At 45.3% G+C, this 12,226-nt stretch overlaps 1 protein-coding gene across 1 annotated transcript; it reads right to left on the reverse strand.

The window, feature by feature from the left end:
• Nucleotides 1-7,211: 7,211 nt before the first annotated feature.
• Nucleotides 7,212-11,600, reverse strand: LOC101474601 (ras-related protein Rab-17). Its single transcript, XM_004559086.3, has 5 exons — nucleotides 11,178-11,600; nucleotides 8,194-8,345; nucleotides 7,977-8,102; nucleotides 7,777-7,870; nucleotides 7,212-7,457 (listed from the first exon to the last, which is right to left on the reverse strand). Exons 1-5 carry the CDS (start codon nucleotides 11,356-11,358, stop codon nucleotides 7,327-7,329), a joined length of 684 nt encoding a protein of 227 aa, XP_004559143.1. The 5' UTR covers nucleotides 11,359-11,600; the 3' UTR covers nucleotides 7,212-7,326.
• Nucleotides 11,601-12,226: the final 626 nt, after the last annotated feature.

Below are 12,226 nucleotides of genomic sequence, written 5' to 3' on the forward strand. Positions count from 1 at the left end.
GACAGTTGCTCGCTCCAAGTTGACTGGTTAGTGGAGACCAGGCACCGGAGAGCTGCTTCGAGCTCCTGGTTGGCACGCTCCGTTTGGCCATTCGTCTGCGGGTGGAAACCAGAGGAGAGACTGACCTGAGCTCCGAGGGCACTGCAGAACTCCTTCCATACACGCGACGTGAACTGCGGTCCTCTGTCTGACACAATGTCCGTGGGGATGCCATGGAGGCGAAACACGTGGTCAGCTAGCAGCCGGGCGGTCTCTAGAGCAGTGGGGAGCTTAGGGAGGGCGACAAAATGAGCAGCTTTGGAGAAGCGGTCCACAATGGTGAGAATCACAGAGTTACCTGACGAGACGGGCAGACCAGTGATGAAGTCAACAGCGATGTGCGACCAAGGGCGGCTCGGAGTCGGCAGAGGGTAAAGGAGGCCAGAGGGTGGTTGATGGACACTCTTGTTTTGAGCGCAGGTCGAGCATGCGGAAATATACTCGCGGACGTCTTTGGCAAGGGAAGGCCACCAGGCGAAACGTTGGAGGAAGGTAATAGTGCGGTGGACCCCCGGGTGGCAGGTGAATCTGGCAGTATGAGCCCAATGTAACACTCGTGACCTTACTGAGGGGGGGACGAAGAGCAACCCTGGAGGGCCCGTTCCAGGGTCCGGTTCTGTCCGCTGAGCCTCTCGAATAGCCGACTCGATCTCCCAGGTCAGGGCCCCGACTACACAGGTGGGCGGTAGAATGGGAGAGTCCCGAGTTGCGTCTTCGGAGGCGGCGAATTGGCGTGAGAGGGCGTCTGGCTTGACATTACGGGAACCGGGTGTGTAAGTGATCGTAAACTGGAATCTAGTGAAAAACAGGGCCCACCTGGCTTGCCTGGCGTTGAGGCGTTTTGCCGATCGAATGTACTCCAAGTTCTTGTGATCGGTCCAGACCACAAACGGCTGGGCAGCACCCTCTAACCAATGGCGCCACTCCTCCAGGGCTAGCTTGATGGCTAGTAGCTCTCGATCTCCCACATCATAGTTGCTCTCTGCAGAGGTGAGACGGCGTGAAAAGTAGGCACAGGGATGCAGCTTACCTCCTTGTTGCTGGGAAAGCACCGCCCCCACTCCAGCGTCCGAGGCATCCACCTCCACAACGAACTGCCGGTCGAGATCGGGTTGGACGAGAATGGGCGCCGAGGCAAAGCGGTCCTTCAGATGGGCAAACGCACGTTGAGCCAGCCCATCCCAGCAGAAGGGAACCTTGGGAGAAGTAAGACGGGTCAGAGGCAGGACCAGTTTACTATAGTTGCGAACAAAGCGCCGATAAAAAGTTCGAACCCCAGAAAGCTTTGAAGCTGTTTACGGTTAGAGGGGGTCGGCCAGTCAACAACGGCTTGAACCTTTGCGGGATCAGTCTTGAGGTTACCCCGATCGATGACGTGGCCCAGGAAGGAAACAGTTGAGACATGAAACTCACACTTCTCCCCTTTAACAAAGAGACGATTTTCGAGGAGACGCTGAAGCACTTGCCTGACATGGCGTCGGTGGTCGGCGACAGACTGGGAGAAGATGAGGATGTCATCCAAGTAAATGAAAACGAAATGGTCGATGAAATCTCGGAGCACGTCATTCACGAGAGCCTGAAACACAGCTGGAGCATTGGTGAGACCAAAAGGCATCACAAGATATTCGAAATGGCCCAGGTGAGTATTGAAAGCCGTCTTCCACTCGTCTCCCTCCCTAATCCTCACCAGATGGTAGGCGTTGCGCAGGTCCAACTTTGTGAAGATGGTGGCACCCTGAAGCAGCTCGAACGCGGAACTCAGCAGAGGGAGGGGATACTTGTTTTTAACTGTGATGGCGTTGAGGCCGCGATAGTCAATACAGGGCCGTAAACTTTTATCTTTTTTGGTGACAAAAAAGAAACCAGCAGCAACAGGTGAGGACGAGGGGCGAATGAGACCAGCGGCAAGTGACTCATTGATGTAATTTTCCATGCTTTCCCGCTCCGGTCGAGACAGGCTATACAACCTACTGGTCTGAAGCGGCGCGCCTGGGAGGAGGTCAATCCCACAATCGTACGGCCGGTGAGGGGGAAGAGAGCGTGCCTTATCTTTACAAAACACTTGCGCCAGGTCGTGATAGTCAGACGGTATGGAGGACAGATCAGGCGGTTCTGAAATAGGTTTATTGGGTGGTAGGTTCATGGCGGGGGTGGCGGCTTTTAAACAGGACATGTGACACTCCTCCCCCCCACCCCGAAATACTCTTTTTCCTCCAATCAATCACAGGGTTATGTTGACACAGCCAGGGATAGCCCAAGACTAGTGGAGTGAGTGGGGCCTTAAAGACGTACAACTGTATGGTTTCAACATGATTGCCGGAAAGAGACAGGGAAATCGGTTCTGTGACATGAGTAATGTCTGGAAGACGCTGGCCACTAAGGGCTGTGACTTGGAGTGAATGAGACAGAGGCTCCGTGCTAAAACCTAACTTCAGTGCCAGCGAGGCATCAATAAAATTCTGTTCTGCCCCGGAATCAGAGCGTCGAGAGAATGAGTCCTGAGACGAACCGTTAGCTTAGCCGCAATCATGAGACGAGGAGGAGACTGAGAACATGAGACCTCGCCCACCCGTACACTCCTCACTACCGGCGGGCGCTGTCTTTTAGCCGCGCCTGGCAATCCATGGCAATATGGCCCTTGCGGCCACAATAATAGCACTCACCGGCCCTCCAGCGACGATACCGCTCCTCGGGCGACAGACTGGAGCGGCCCAGTTGCATGGGCTGTTCACTTTCTTCCGTGCTGTCCAACGAGTGACTGCCGCTAGGCGCGCCCCCACCTGACGTCTCCATGCGCCCCGGGGGCCTCTGGGAAATGTAGTTTCCGATTCCCCGACGCGCCCGTAGGTGCTCATCCAACTTCACACACAGCGTAATCACATCAGACAAGGTCTTAGGAACATCTCTCATCATCAGTTCTCTCTTTAACTCATCACAAACATTATTCAGGAGAGTACTTATCAATGCCGACTGCCCCCAGCCAGTCTCTTCGGCCAAGGTCCAGAATTCGACCGAAAAATCCGCCATACTCCGCCTCCCCTGCTTCAAATTTAACAGTCTGTGGGCAGCCGCCTCCGCTCCGGTGCCTCTTTCAAAAACACTCTTAAATTTGGTGAGGAAGTCCTCATAAGAAATGTCCGGGGCTGTTCTCAAAACAGCTTGCCCCCAGTTTAATGCGTGCCCGCGTAATAGTTGAACCATAAAGGCGATTTTGGCCCCATCTGTCTCATATGTTCTTCGTAACTGACGGAATTGTAGTGTGATCTGAGTCAAAAATCCACCACATTTATCGAACTCACCCGAGAAAGGCTCCGGCGCTGGTAACGATCGCTCCGGTGGTTCTGTGGGGGCCGGCGTGGGGGAAACAGGCGGAGCGGCTGCAGAGGGACTGGGAGCCGATAGCTGAGGAGAAACAGACGGAGGGGGTGAGGGTGGGCTTACCGACGGTAGACGTTGAGCGAGGGCTTGAGTGAGTGCGGCCAGTTGTTGATTTATGTGCCGAAGCATGTGTTCGTGGCGTTCCAGAATTGCCTCCGGGGTGAGGACGGGTTGCTGGGTGGGGTTTGAGTCCGCTGAGTCCATGATGGCTGGATCGTTATTGTTACGGTTGGAAGGAGGACTCAAGCGCAGGACTCCGGTACTGATGCTTACAAGAAGAGTTTATTTACAAGTCACCAGGTGTATATACAAGAATGTGCAGGGGGGTGTTATATACAGCTGAGTGGGGGAAGAAGGGGTCTCCAGGGAAGTCCAAGGGAAAGCATACATTCTTCAGAATATCCACTCACACGATCACAGGTTCACACTCCAACACTGCCACACGGGGAAAAATCCAAGAGGTTCTGTAGACAGGGAGACAGGGTTAAGGACGATGCACAGAGGAAAACACTCTTCACTAAACTTGCTGTAGCTTTGACTTTACTAACGCGTGGTAGACAACGATCCAGCGACGAACAGCAGTCACCTTCTGGCTTAAATGCTGCTCCCCTTAATGAGACACCTGGGTCTCATCTCCCGAGGGCGTGGACCAAGAGCATGAACCCACAGTGAGTTCCGCCCCGGCGAGAGAGAAGAGGAAGAGAAACAGAGAGGGCTGATCAGCGTGCAGCTGATCCGCCTGGCCGTGACATCTAGTGTGTGTTTTAGCATTTAAAAATAATTCTTTGTGAGTTTGCAAAAATGGAAATATAATGTGGCAGTTTTTCTTTGGAGGCTGGTAAATCATGACTTCAACCACTCAGCTAACCTATTCATGCCACACTTCTAAACTTTAGCCAGTTTCTTAACAATGGTTTCTGGCATAAAGAGGAATGCTTCCCCTAGGTCGGCTCTGGCAAGTCGTGATAGCAGACCAACAGAAAGCAGCCAACCTTGAAATGATACTAAAGTGCAGTTACTGTTAAAGCAGATCTTTTTAATTACTCAGTGATTTGCAGAATGACTTTGCACAACAAAGAGCCCTGGTTCCATTACACAACTTCTGTACAGCTTTGGCACAAAGGCAATTCAGCTCACTGCATTCTTGATTTAATCACTAGTGAACCTTTGTCCACATCTTCACCACTGAGCATAGGCTTAGTGTTGTTTATTGCTCAAAAGTTTCAAATGAAGAAAAGTTTGGCTAAGATCACAAGAAAATGTAGAAAACATCTGCAAATATGAAACAAAGGAGGATTTATACACTAAATCACAATACAAATGACGACTAAATCATCCTAGTTTTATTTTCCCTCTATTTCATCTCCTCTGCGTGAGGCATTTTTTTTGTTTCTGTGAACTAAAGAACTGGGCCAGGGCTCTGTCAGAAGTCCTACAGAAGCTTGGTTTCAATCAGCATTAAATAGCCTCATTTATACTGAAGATTTATCATTTTAAATCACTAAGCAGTAAAAAGTCCAAATTTGAAGCCAGCATGTGGAGAAAAACTGCTGTGTTTGTGTGAAGAAAACGCAGAAGAATGTTATGCAAGAGCAAGTGACTTAACCCTTGGTAGTACCTACGGCCATTTATCATCCACAGCGTTTTCTAACCCTTGGTAGTACCTAAAAAAAAGTACCCCTTATGAAGACCTAGAGCCATAAATCGACCACGCCATAAAGTGCTATAAAAAGATTATACATCAATATTTTTCCACTTTAAATTAGCCAATATTGTAGACCTACTTCTCCTTGAAATATACATATGAAGTTTTAATTATATTTTCGTTGTTTTAACCCTTTAAATCCCAGTTGTATTACATGAGCGCCCCGTTTTTACAAAAAACTAAATATTTAGAAATAAAAACATTTGAAGTAATATTCGTTTGTTATTATAATTAGGCCTTTAGATGGACTAAAGATCAGCACCAAAATTAATTTCGATCAACTTACAATTTTCTTTTCCGAAGCGAATTATGTCCTCCAGGCGGTCCGTCGTCGTTGTCTAAGCCGGGATCCATGCCTCCTCCCGGGTAACGTGCAGACGATTGCTCCGGTCATGTTTCGTCGGACGCCTTTCACCAGCACACACGTCGATACCACGTGACAACAAATACGTCATTTCCGGTTGAGTCAAAAAAAAATTTCCCGCTTGAGTGACCCTGGGACTGAGACATCGCTCCAGACGATCGGCGGGGGAATCCTGTTTTCCAAGCCGCGATCGAATCCTGATTTCCGGGTAGTGTTTTACGGCGGCTCGCTGATTTCGAGCAAGCGTCAAATGTGAAGCAAGGGAGCCACCCGGTGGCCAAAAAAAAAATTACAACTCTAAGGCATCTCTACACCCCCGTGTAGGAGAAACGGCCATGGCCGCTATGCTTACGCTAAATTGTTTTAGTGAAAAATAGCGTTTATAATGGGTTTCAATGGGGCGATTTATGTGGATGTCGGTTTTTAGCTTAGCCACCTTAAGCTAATCGAATAAACGGAGACGGCAATTCTAAAGATAAGCAAAAAAAAAAAGGGGTTGGGAGGTTTGGCTATATTCTATTCAACACAGTGAAAATGGCCTAATATTAATCCAGGAGAGAAAAGTTGCTTTATGGGGCTGTCCGAATACCACCAGCAACATTATTTTGTTGAATGCATTTGGGAGTCTTTTAAATCTTTAATTCTATTGTTTGTTTTTATTATTGATTGTTGGATAATTTAATCCACAAACCTTGGTTCAGCTGAGGAGAGGAAAAAATAAGGGTCCATGTGCAAGTCTTAGTTAAGATTAGCCAGCTGAATCCATAAAAAGCTAAACTAAAAACAACACACTGAGCAACTACCAGACAAGTGACAGAGAGTGAAGCCTAGTGTACTCCCAGCATGGATGCAGCTTGAGCCAAAAAGTCCGCTTTTCTGAGTTTAATTAGAAGTGGGGGTCCGTGTTGGCTAACACTTTTCAAGTTTTCACACCTCTAATTTTAAGTCCATAATTTTTTTAACGCTACTAACTTATTTATTTGTGCTGTAAAGTTGGACATTTTAACATGGGACTGATGGGGACTGAGACTGACTGCTGGATCCTCAGGTGATCCTTAGAGTATCTGTAGTTTTTATTTTTTTTATTTTTTTAGCAATGACTTCATCTTGCAGTTTATTAAATTGGAGGTGGGGGACGCGGGGGTGTCAGTCTCTCCTTGCTTATCAATAAAAGTCACCAGCCTACATTGATTTGTAATGTATTTTATAGATTTTAGAGTGTCTGCTCTCAGGATGAGGTATGGAAAGAACAGAAAATAAGCTCATTTGCAGTAAATATTAATTGTGTCACTTGGAAGTTTCTTCAGTGTTAAAGTGATTCATTCACCCTGCAACATTCAAAGTTTTAAATTACTGGAATATTGTACTTCATAATACTGTAATAATTACCTCTATTGTGCAAACCACACTCAAATGAACTGTGCTGGGGGATCTCCATTCCAGTGTGATTGCATGCCAAAAGTAACCAGGCAAGAAAACACAGAGTGGAGGCAATCAGTGCCAGTTCAACATCTGGCACGCAGACAGGCTGAGGGGGTTTACTGCCTGCTGGAGGCTGATCCCAAGCCCACTGAGAAGAATCAGAAGAACCAGTTTACTGAATATGACAGTGAAATAAAACAAACTGAGACTGTATTCTTGTGTTCGTCTTAGGCATGTTTCAGGATAAACAGCATTTTGTGCTCCTAACCAGAGTCAGAATCAAAAAAGGAAGAGGACCACAAATTCCAAAATCCACAAGCATTTTATTGTCATGTTACGTATCCCATCTTTGAAATAATTAAGACAAACAGAAAGACACAACAGAAACAGGCAGCCAAGCCACTGGCAGTCATACAGCTTAAGGTCCAACTTTGCAGCAGGATGAAAACAGATTGAACGAGTCTCTGTGCTGCAGCTCCACACTCGGCATCTCCTCCCACTCTGTCAGACCTCCCTGCTGTGCTCCAATGCACTCGAACACTCTGTGGGCTGAATCAGAGCTCTGTTACCACAGACATGAAACTCACAGCTGTATTATATTACAGCGGGAACATGCAGACATTTCAGAGGCCAGACTTTGAAAGAAAAAAGGCAAAGAAAACTTAAACCTCTGACCTGGACTTATGTAATATTTAATAGTTCTCATACTGCAAGTTAGTGCCTCATGTTGGTATCTACTGCCATCTACTGTCCTTTCTTAGGATACTAGGATATTTATGTTGTAAATTTTAATCCTAATACTTATTATTAGTAAGGCTTCCTGTGAAAAAACACAGCAGGAATCTTTCCAGTGTTTCTTTTTTCTTACCTACGGATTGCAGCAGCTCGGTGACTTGCTCTCCAGAGAGGGCTGAGGTCTCAGTGAAGTACAAGCCCTTGTTACTGGCTAGACTTTGTCCTTCCTGGAGGAAGAAATCAGAACTGCTCATCACTGAGTTGGACTCTCTTTACATGTGACTCTGTGCAGGTAATAAGATTACAGGAGCGTGCTTGTCTTTGTCTGTATACCTCCAGTGGCACTTGCCGATTGTGAGCCAGATCCCCTTTGTTGCCTACCAGCCATATAACAGTAGATCCTGGTATGTACTGTTTCTCGAGCTCTTTGAGCCACACCTGAGCTCTGACAAATGTTTCCTATGATGACACAAGCATGCTCAAGAACAAGACATAAAGAGAAAACCAGTCGAGATAAATCATTTCATAGTCAGGTGTGTCTTCGTTTTACCCTTTGCGTGATATCATAGACCAAAAGTGCTACGTGGGCTCCCCTGTAGTACAGCGGAGTGACGCTGTGGTATTTTTCCTGGCCTGCCGTGTCCCAGATTTCAAAGCGAAGAGTGGCATTACTCAGACGCACCAACTGGGTAAGGTAAGCACCTGGAGGAATAAACACCAAAGGAGTGGGTGTGTGAAATTAGAAAAATTGTATTTACATTATTATCATGATTATTACTGAAGTCTTTGTGAAAGCTGTAAATTTTTAACATATGCTGACTGGTCACTTTTTAAGCTACACAAAGCTACTGCTGGCTTGGACCTTCCCTTCAAAGCTCAGAGATTTTGGTCCATGATGACATGATAGTGTCACACAGTTGTTGCACATATATGATGTGAATCTCAGTTTTCACCATATCCTAACGGTGCTGTATTGGGCTGAGATCTGGACGCCATGACATGGTTAGTAGCAATACTCAAGTAGGCTGTGACATTTAAATGATGCTCTGTTGGTACTGAGGGGCCAAAATGTGAAGAAAAAAATCCCCCTAACTATTACAGCACCACCACCAGGCAGGATGGAGGATGTTGTCTGCACTAAACTATGACCCTACCATCCAAATCCTGCACCACAAATAGAAACTCATTAGAGCCGGCAACATTTTTAGTTTTCTTTTGTCCAGTTTTGGTGATTTTGTGTGAAATGTAGCTTCAGTTCCACATTTGTCGCTGACACTCAGTGTGGTTTTCTGCTGCTGTAACCCATCTTCAAGCCTGGATGTGTTGTGCATTCAGAGATGCTCTTCTGCATGTCTTGGTTGTAACAAGTGATTATTTGAGCTCGAAGCTCAACGCAGTCTAGCCATTCTCCTCTGACCTCTGACAGCGACAAGACTTTTCTCTGGGACAAGACTCCCAAAGAAGTGCAGTTTACTGTACATATCCTCTTTTTCAGATTATTCGCTGTAAAGCCAAGAGATGGTTTTGTGGGAAAATTTCAGCAGATCAGCAGTTTCTGTCATTCTTAGACCAGCACGTCTGGCACCAGCAACCATGCTACATTGCGGTACCGGTTCGTGAGTCATTTGGTACCGGGCCGCGAGAGTTGAGGCTCAGGTGTGAAATGTGTGGTTTGCAGGGTTTTTATCGATTTTCAGCGTTATCGTTAACTCGGTTTTCCTGGGTCTTTTCACGTGTGTTATGAATAAATCTTCTTTTTTTCGGTACTGGTACTAGTTTTATTTAGTTGTATTTATCCGCGACACCTTAAAGGCCGTGAAAATATTGGCGGGCATAAACCGGTCCGTGGCGCAAAAAAGGCTGGGGACCGCTGTTTTACATCATCAATTGATTATTAGAGACATTTTTATATATTAATGATGAAAATGTTCAGCTCTGTGCTGGAATATTGAATTTCTGTTGTGTTAATTACAGGCAAAAAGTGCAATTTATCACAAATTCTCCATGATATAAAGATACGCAAATAAATATAAAAAATATAATGACAGATTGCAACTTCAAGAATGAACCAACATAAAGTACTGTATCTTAAGGTGTTTGGCTTCTACATGAGCTAGCTAACACAAATGTTTCACCACTGGATAAACAGTGGAGAGAAACTTTGTATCAAGGCTTTTTACTTACTTACTTACTTAAAAAAAGTAAAAAGTCAAGTTAAAGTAAGTAAAATAAAAATGTATGGCTTTAGTTTATGTCTCAAGTGTCTTTGTCTGGCATGAAACAAGATTTGTTGAAAGTGGTATTTTTAATGACTCTGAGCCAACTGCCTTCACAAAGGTCTGGACTTTGGCTGGATCATTAACTGTCACACAGATGGCCTCACCTGTGACTCTAGAATACTTTGTTACACAAAACACTTCATGATAAACTCAATCACTGCGAGGTGCCCAAATCATCAGCCCCCCACCACTGTGCTGACAGCCGATATGAGGTATTTTGTGCTGATATGCTGTGTTTGGCTTTCTCCTAACATGCTGTTAGGCATTATCATCAAACTTGTCCACATTGGTGTCAGGGGACATTGTTCCACAAGTCCTGTGGTTTGTTCTGATGCAGCTGTGCTGACATGTTCTTTTAAGAGAGAAGAAGTTTTCTCTCTGCAGCCTTTTCAAACAATCCACACATGTTCAGACTTTTTCTAATCATGCTGTCATGAACTTTAACCTTTAACATGCTAACTGGGGTCTATAATGTCAAATGTGGAACTTTTGGTGTTTTTACAGCTTTCCTAAGCATTGCAAAGTCTGACCTCAGGGTGAATTTGATGGGACGTCCAGCCCCGTGAAGACTGTAGCAGTGCGTTAACACACACTTGAATACTCCAGAACAGCAAACTGCCAAAACCTCTTCTTTTATAGAAGTGCTCACACCTACTAGCGACACCTGGGTCCAACTGTCCATTTTAATTCCAGTGGAAGCAGCAAGGGTGTGCTCAGTTTACACAGGACTGTAAAGAATCCTTTGTATTGATTTGCAGTACAAAGGCACAACACCCCCTCACTGAAAGGGGTCAAAGGTTGAGGTTTTTCTCTAATTGGTCACCCAGCAGCACAATAAACACATGTAGCTGTGTCTTTATGTTATTTAGGCAAGACCAAGCTTAGAGCACCGGCATAACCTACACACATTCCACGTGTGTTACTCCAGGTCTGCTGAATTTTCCTGTAAAACCTGCTGCTTTTACACAGATGCTTTTTGTTTGGAATCAAATTAAAAGCTAGACACAAATATATTACTTAGTGACATTTAAAGATGCTTGTAGGTGGGTCTTGGTTTGTTAGAGGAAAATAGAACACACTGGCTATTTAGTTCTGTTTCTTATCAAAGCTAATTCTTAAGCCAACATGAGAATTGCATCAGTTTTCTCATCCACAACCTCAGTAAAAAAAAAAAAAAAAAAAAAAAAGCTGATAGTTGATTCACAATGTTACATTTAACCACTGCCATCCACACCTCAGAGTGTCATGAACTCACAGCCTACAGTGGGCGATGTACTCCTGAACTCATCCTTGCTAAATCGCAAAGCCAGACTCGACTTTCCAACACCAGAGCTCCCCAGCAGGACCATCTTAACCCTGAGAGTATGCACTGGTCTGCGCAAAGTGTCACTGTATTGCTGGGCCCCTCCGTGGACCCTTGGGAGCGTTTCCCCCATGGAAAAGCTTAGTTAACTCCAAAACAGGAGGTAAAAAAAAGTCCAAAAAGGGTCCTCAAGTCCTGATCCAACTCTCCTTTTCTTTAAAAACACAACAGTAATTTCAAAGAGTCCAGACAAGCTGAGTCGTCTTGCTTGTTGTGAAAGTGTGTGACTGTTCCAGCTTCAGCTTAAAAAGAAAAGTAAAACTTAAGTCCAGAAATGTGAAGCCAGCAACAATAATCTCACTTCCTTAAGCACACCTACTCCTGACTCGTCTTAAAACCTCCCTGCTATCACATGCTGTCTCATTGATTTGAACCCACATGGACAGACTGGCTTGAAAAAATCAATGGCCACATTTCTTGTTGGGAGGGACTTGTACTGCATGCAAATATAAACTTATAGGAATGTCTGATATGTCTGCAAAGTTTTGTTTTGCTTCAAAATGCTCGTAAAATTACAGAAACTCAGTGGATCCTCTTTGTGCACAAACCCTTCAGATCATTGTGTCAGCACATTTTGCTGCTGGCCTGTTTTCCGGGTTTTATCTCCTTGTAATTCTCATTTTGAACAGCTGAGGGCAGCATTGTATATATTACAACTTTGCTCTAATAGTAAAGCCTCTTCACTGTGATAAGACGATGTGTAGTGGACAGTTTGATATTCTTCTTCTTTATTTAGACTTTTTAAAGAAATATCACAACTATGCTCAATTATCTGTCCTTGCCATTTCCCCCAAAAGTTTCTTATTGTCTCAGGAATGTTTTCAATGCTTTCCATCAAAGTTTAGAGGGGTTAAAGGTCAGGAGACCCTGGAGGAAGCTGACAGCCTTTTATCTGTGCTGATTTTGGTCATGGATTATTTACTTGGTAAATTCTGGATGTG

Source organism: Maylandia zebra, linkage group LG16 (assembly GCF_041146795.1).
Source record: "Maylandia zebra isolate NMK-2024a linkage group LG16, Mzebra_GT3a, whole genome shotgun sequence".
In the NCBI taxonomy this organism is placed as follows: domain Eukaryota; kingdom Metazoa; phylum Chordata; class Actinopteri; order Cichliformes; family Cichlidae; genus Maylandia; species Maylandia zebra.

Bases quoted from the DNA above. Each gene is read 5' to 3' on its own strand.
- LOC101474601 (XM_004559086.3), bottom strand. From the start codon at position 11,358: ATGGGGGAAACGCTCCCAAGGGTCCACGGAGGGGCCCAGCAATACAGT. The intron at 8,346-11,177 runs GTGAGTTCATGA...TTATTCCTCCAG, and splicing joins TACATCGCCCACTGTAGGCT to GTGCTTACCTTACCCAGTTG. The intron at 7,871-7,976 runs GTATACAGACAA...TTCTTCCTCCAG, and splicing joins ATCGGCAAGTGCCACTGGAG to GAAGGACAAAGTCTAGCCAG.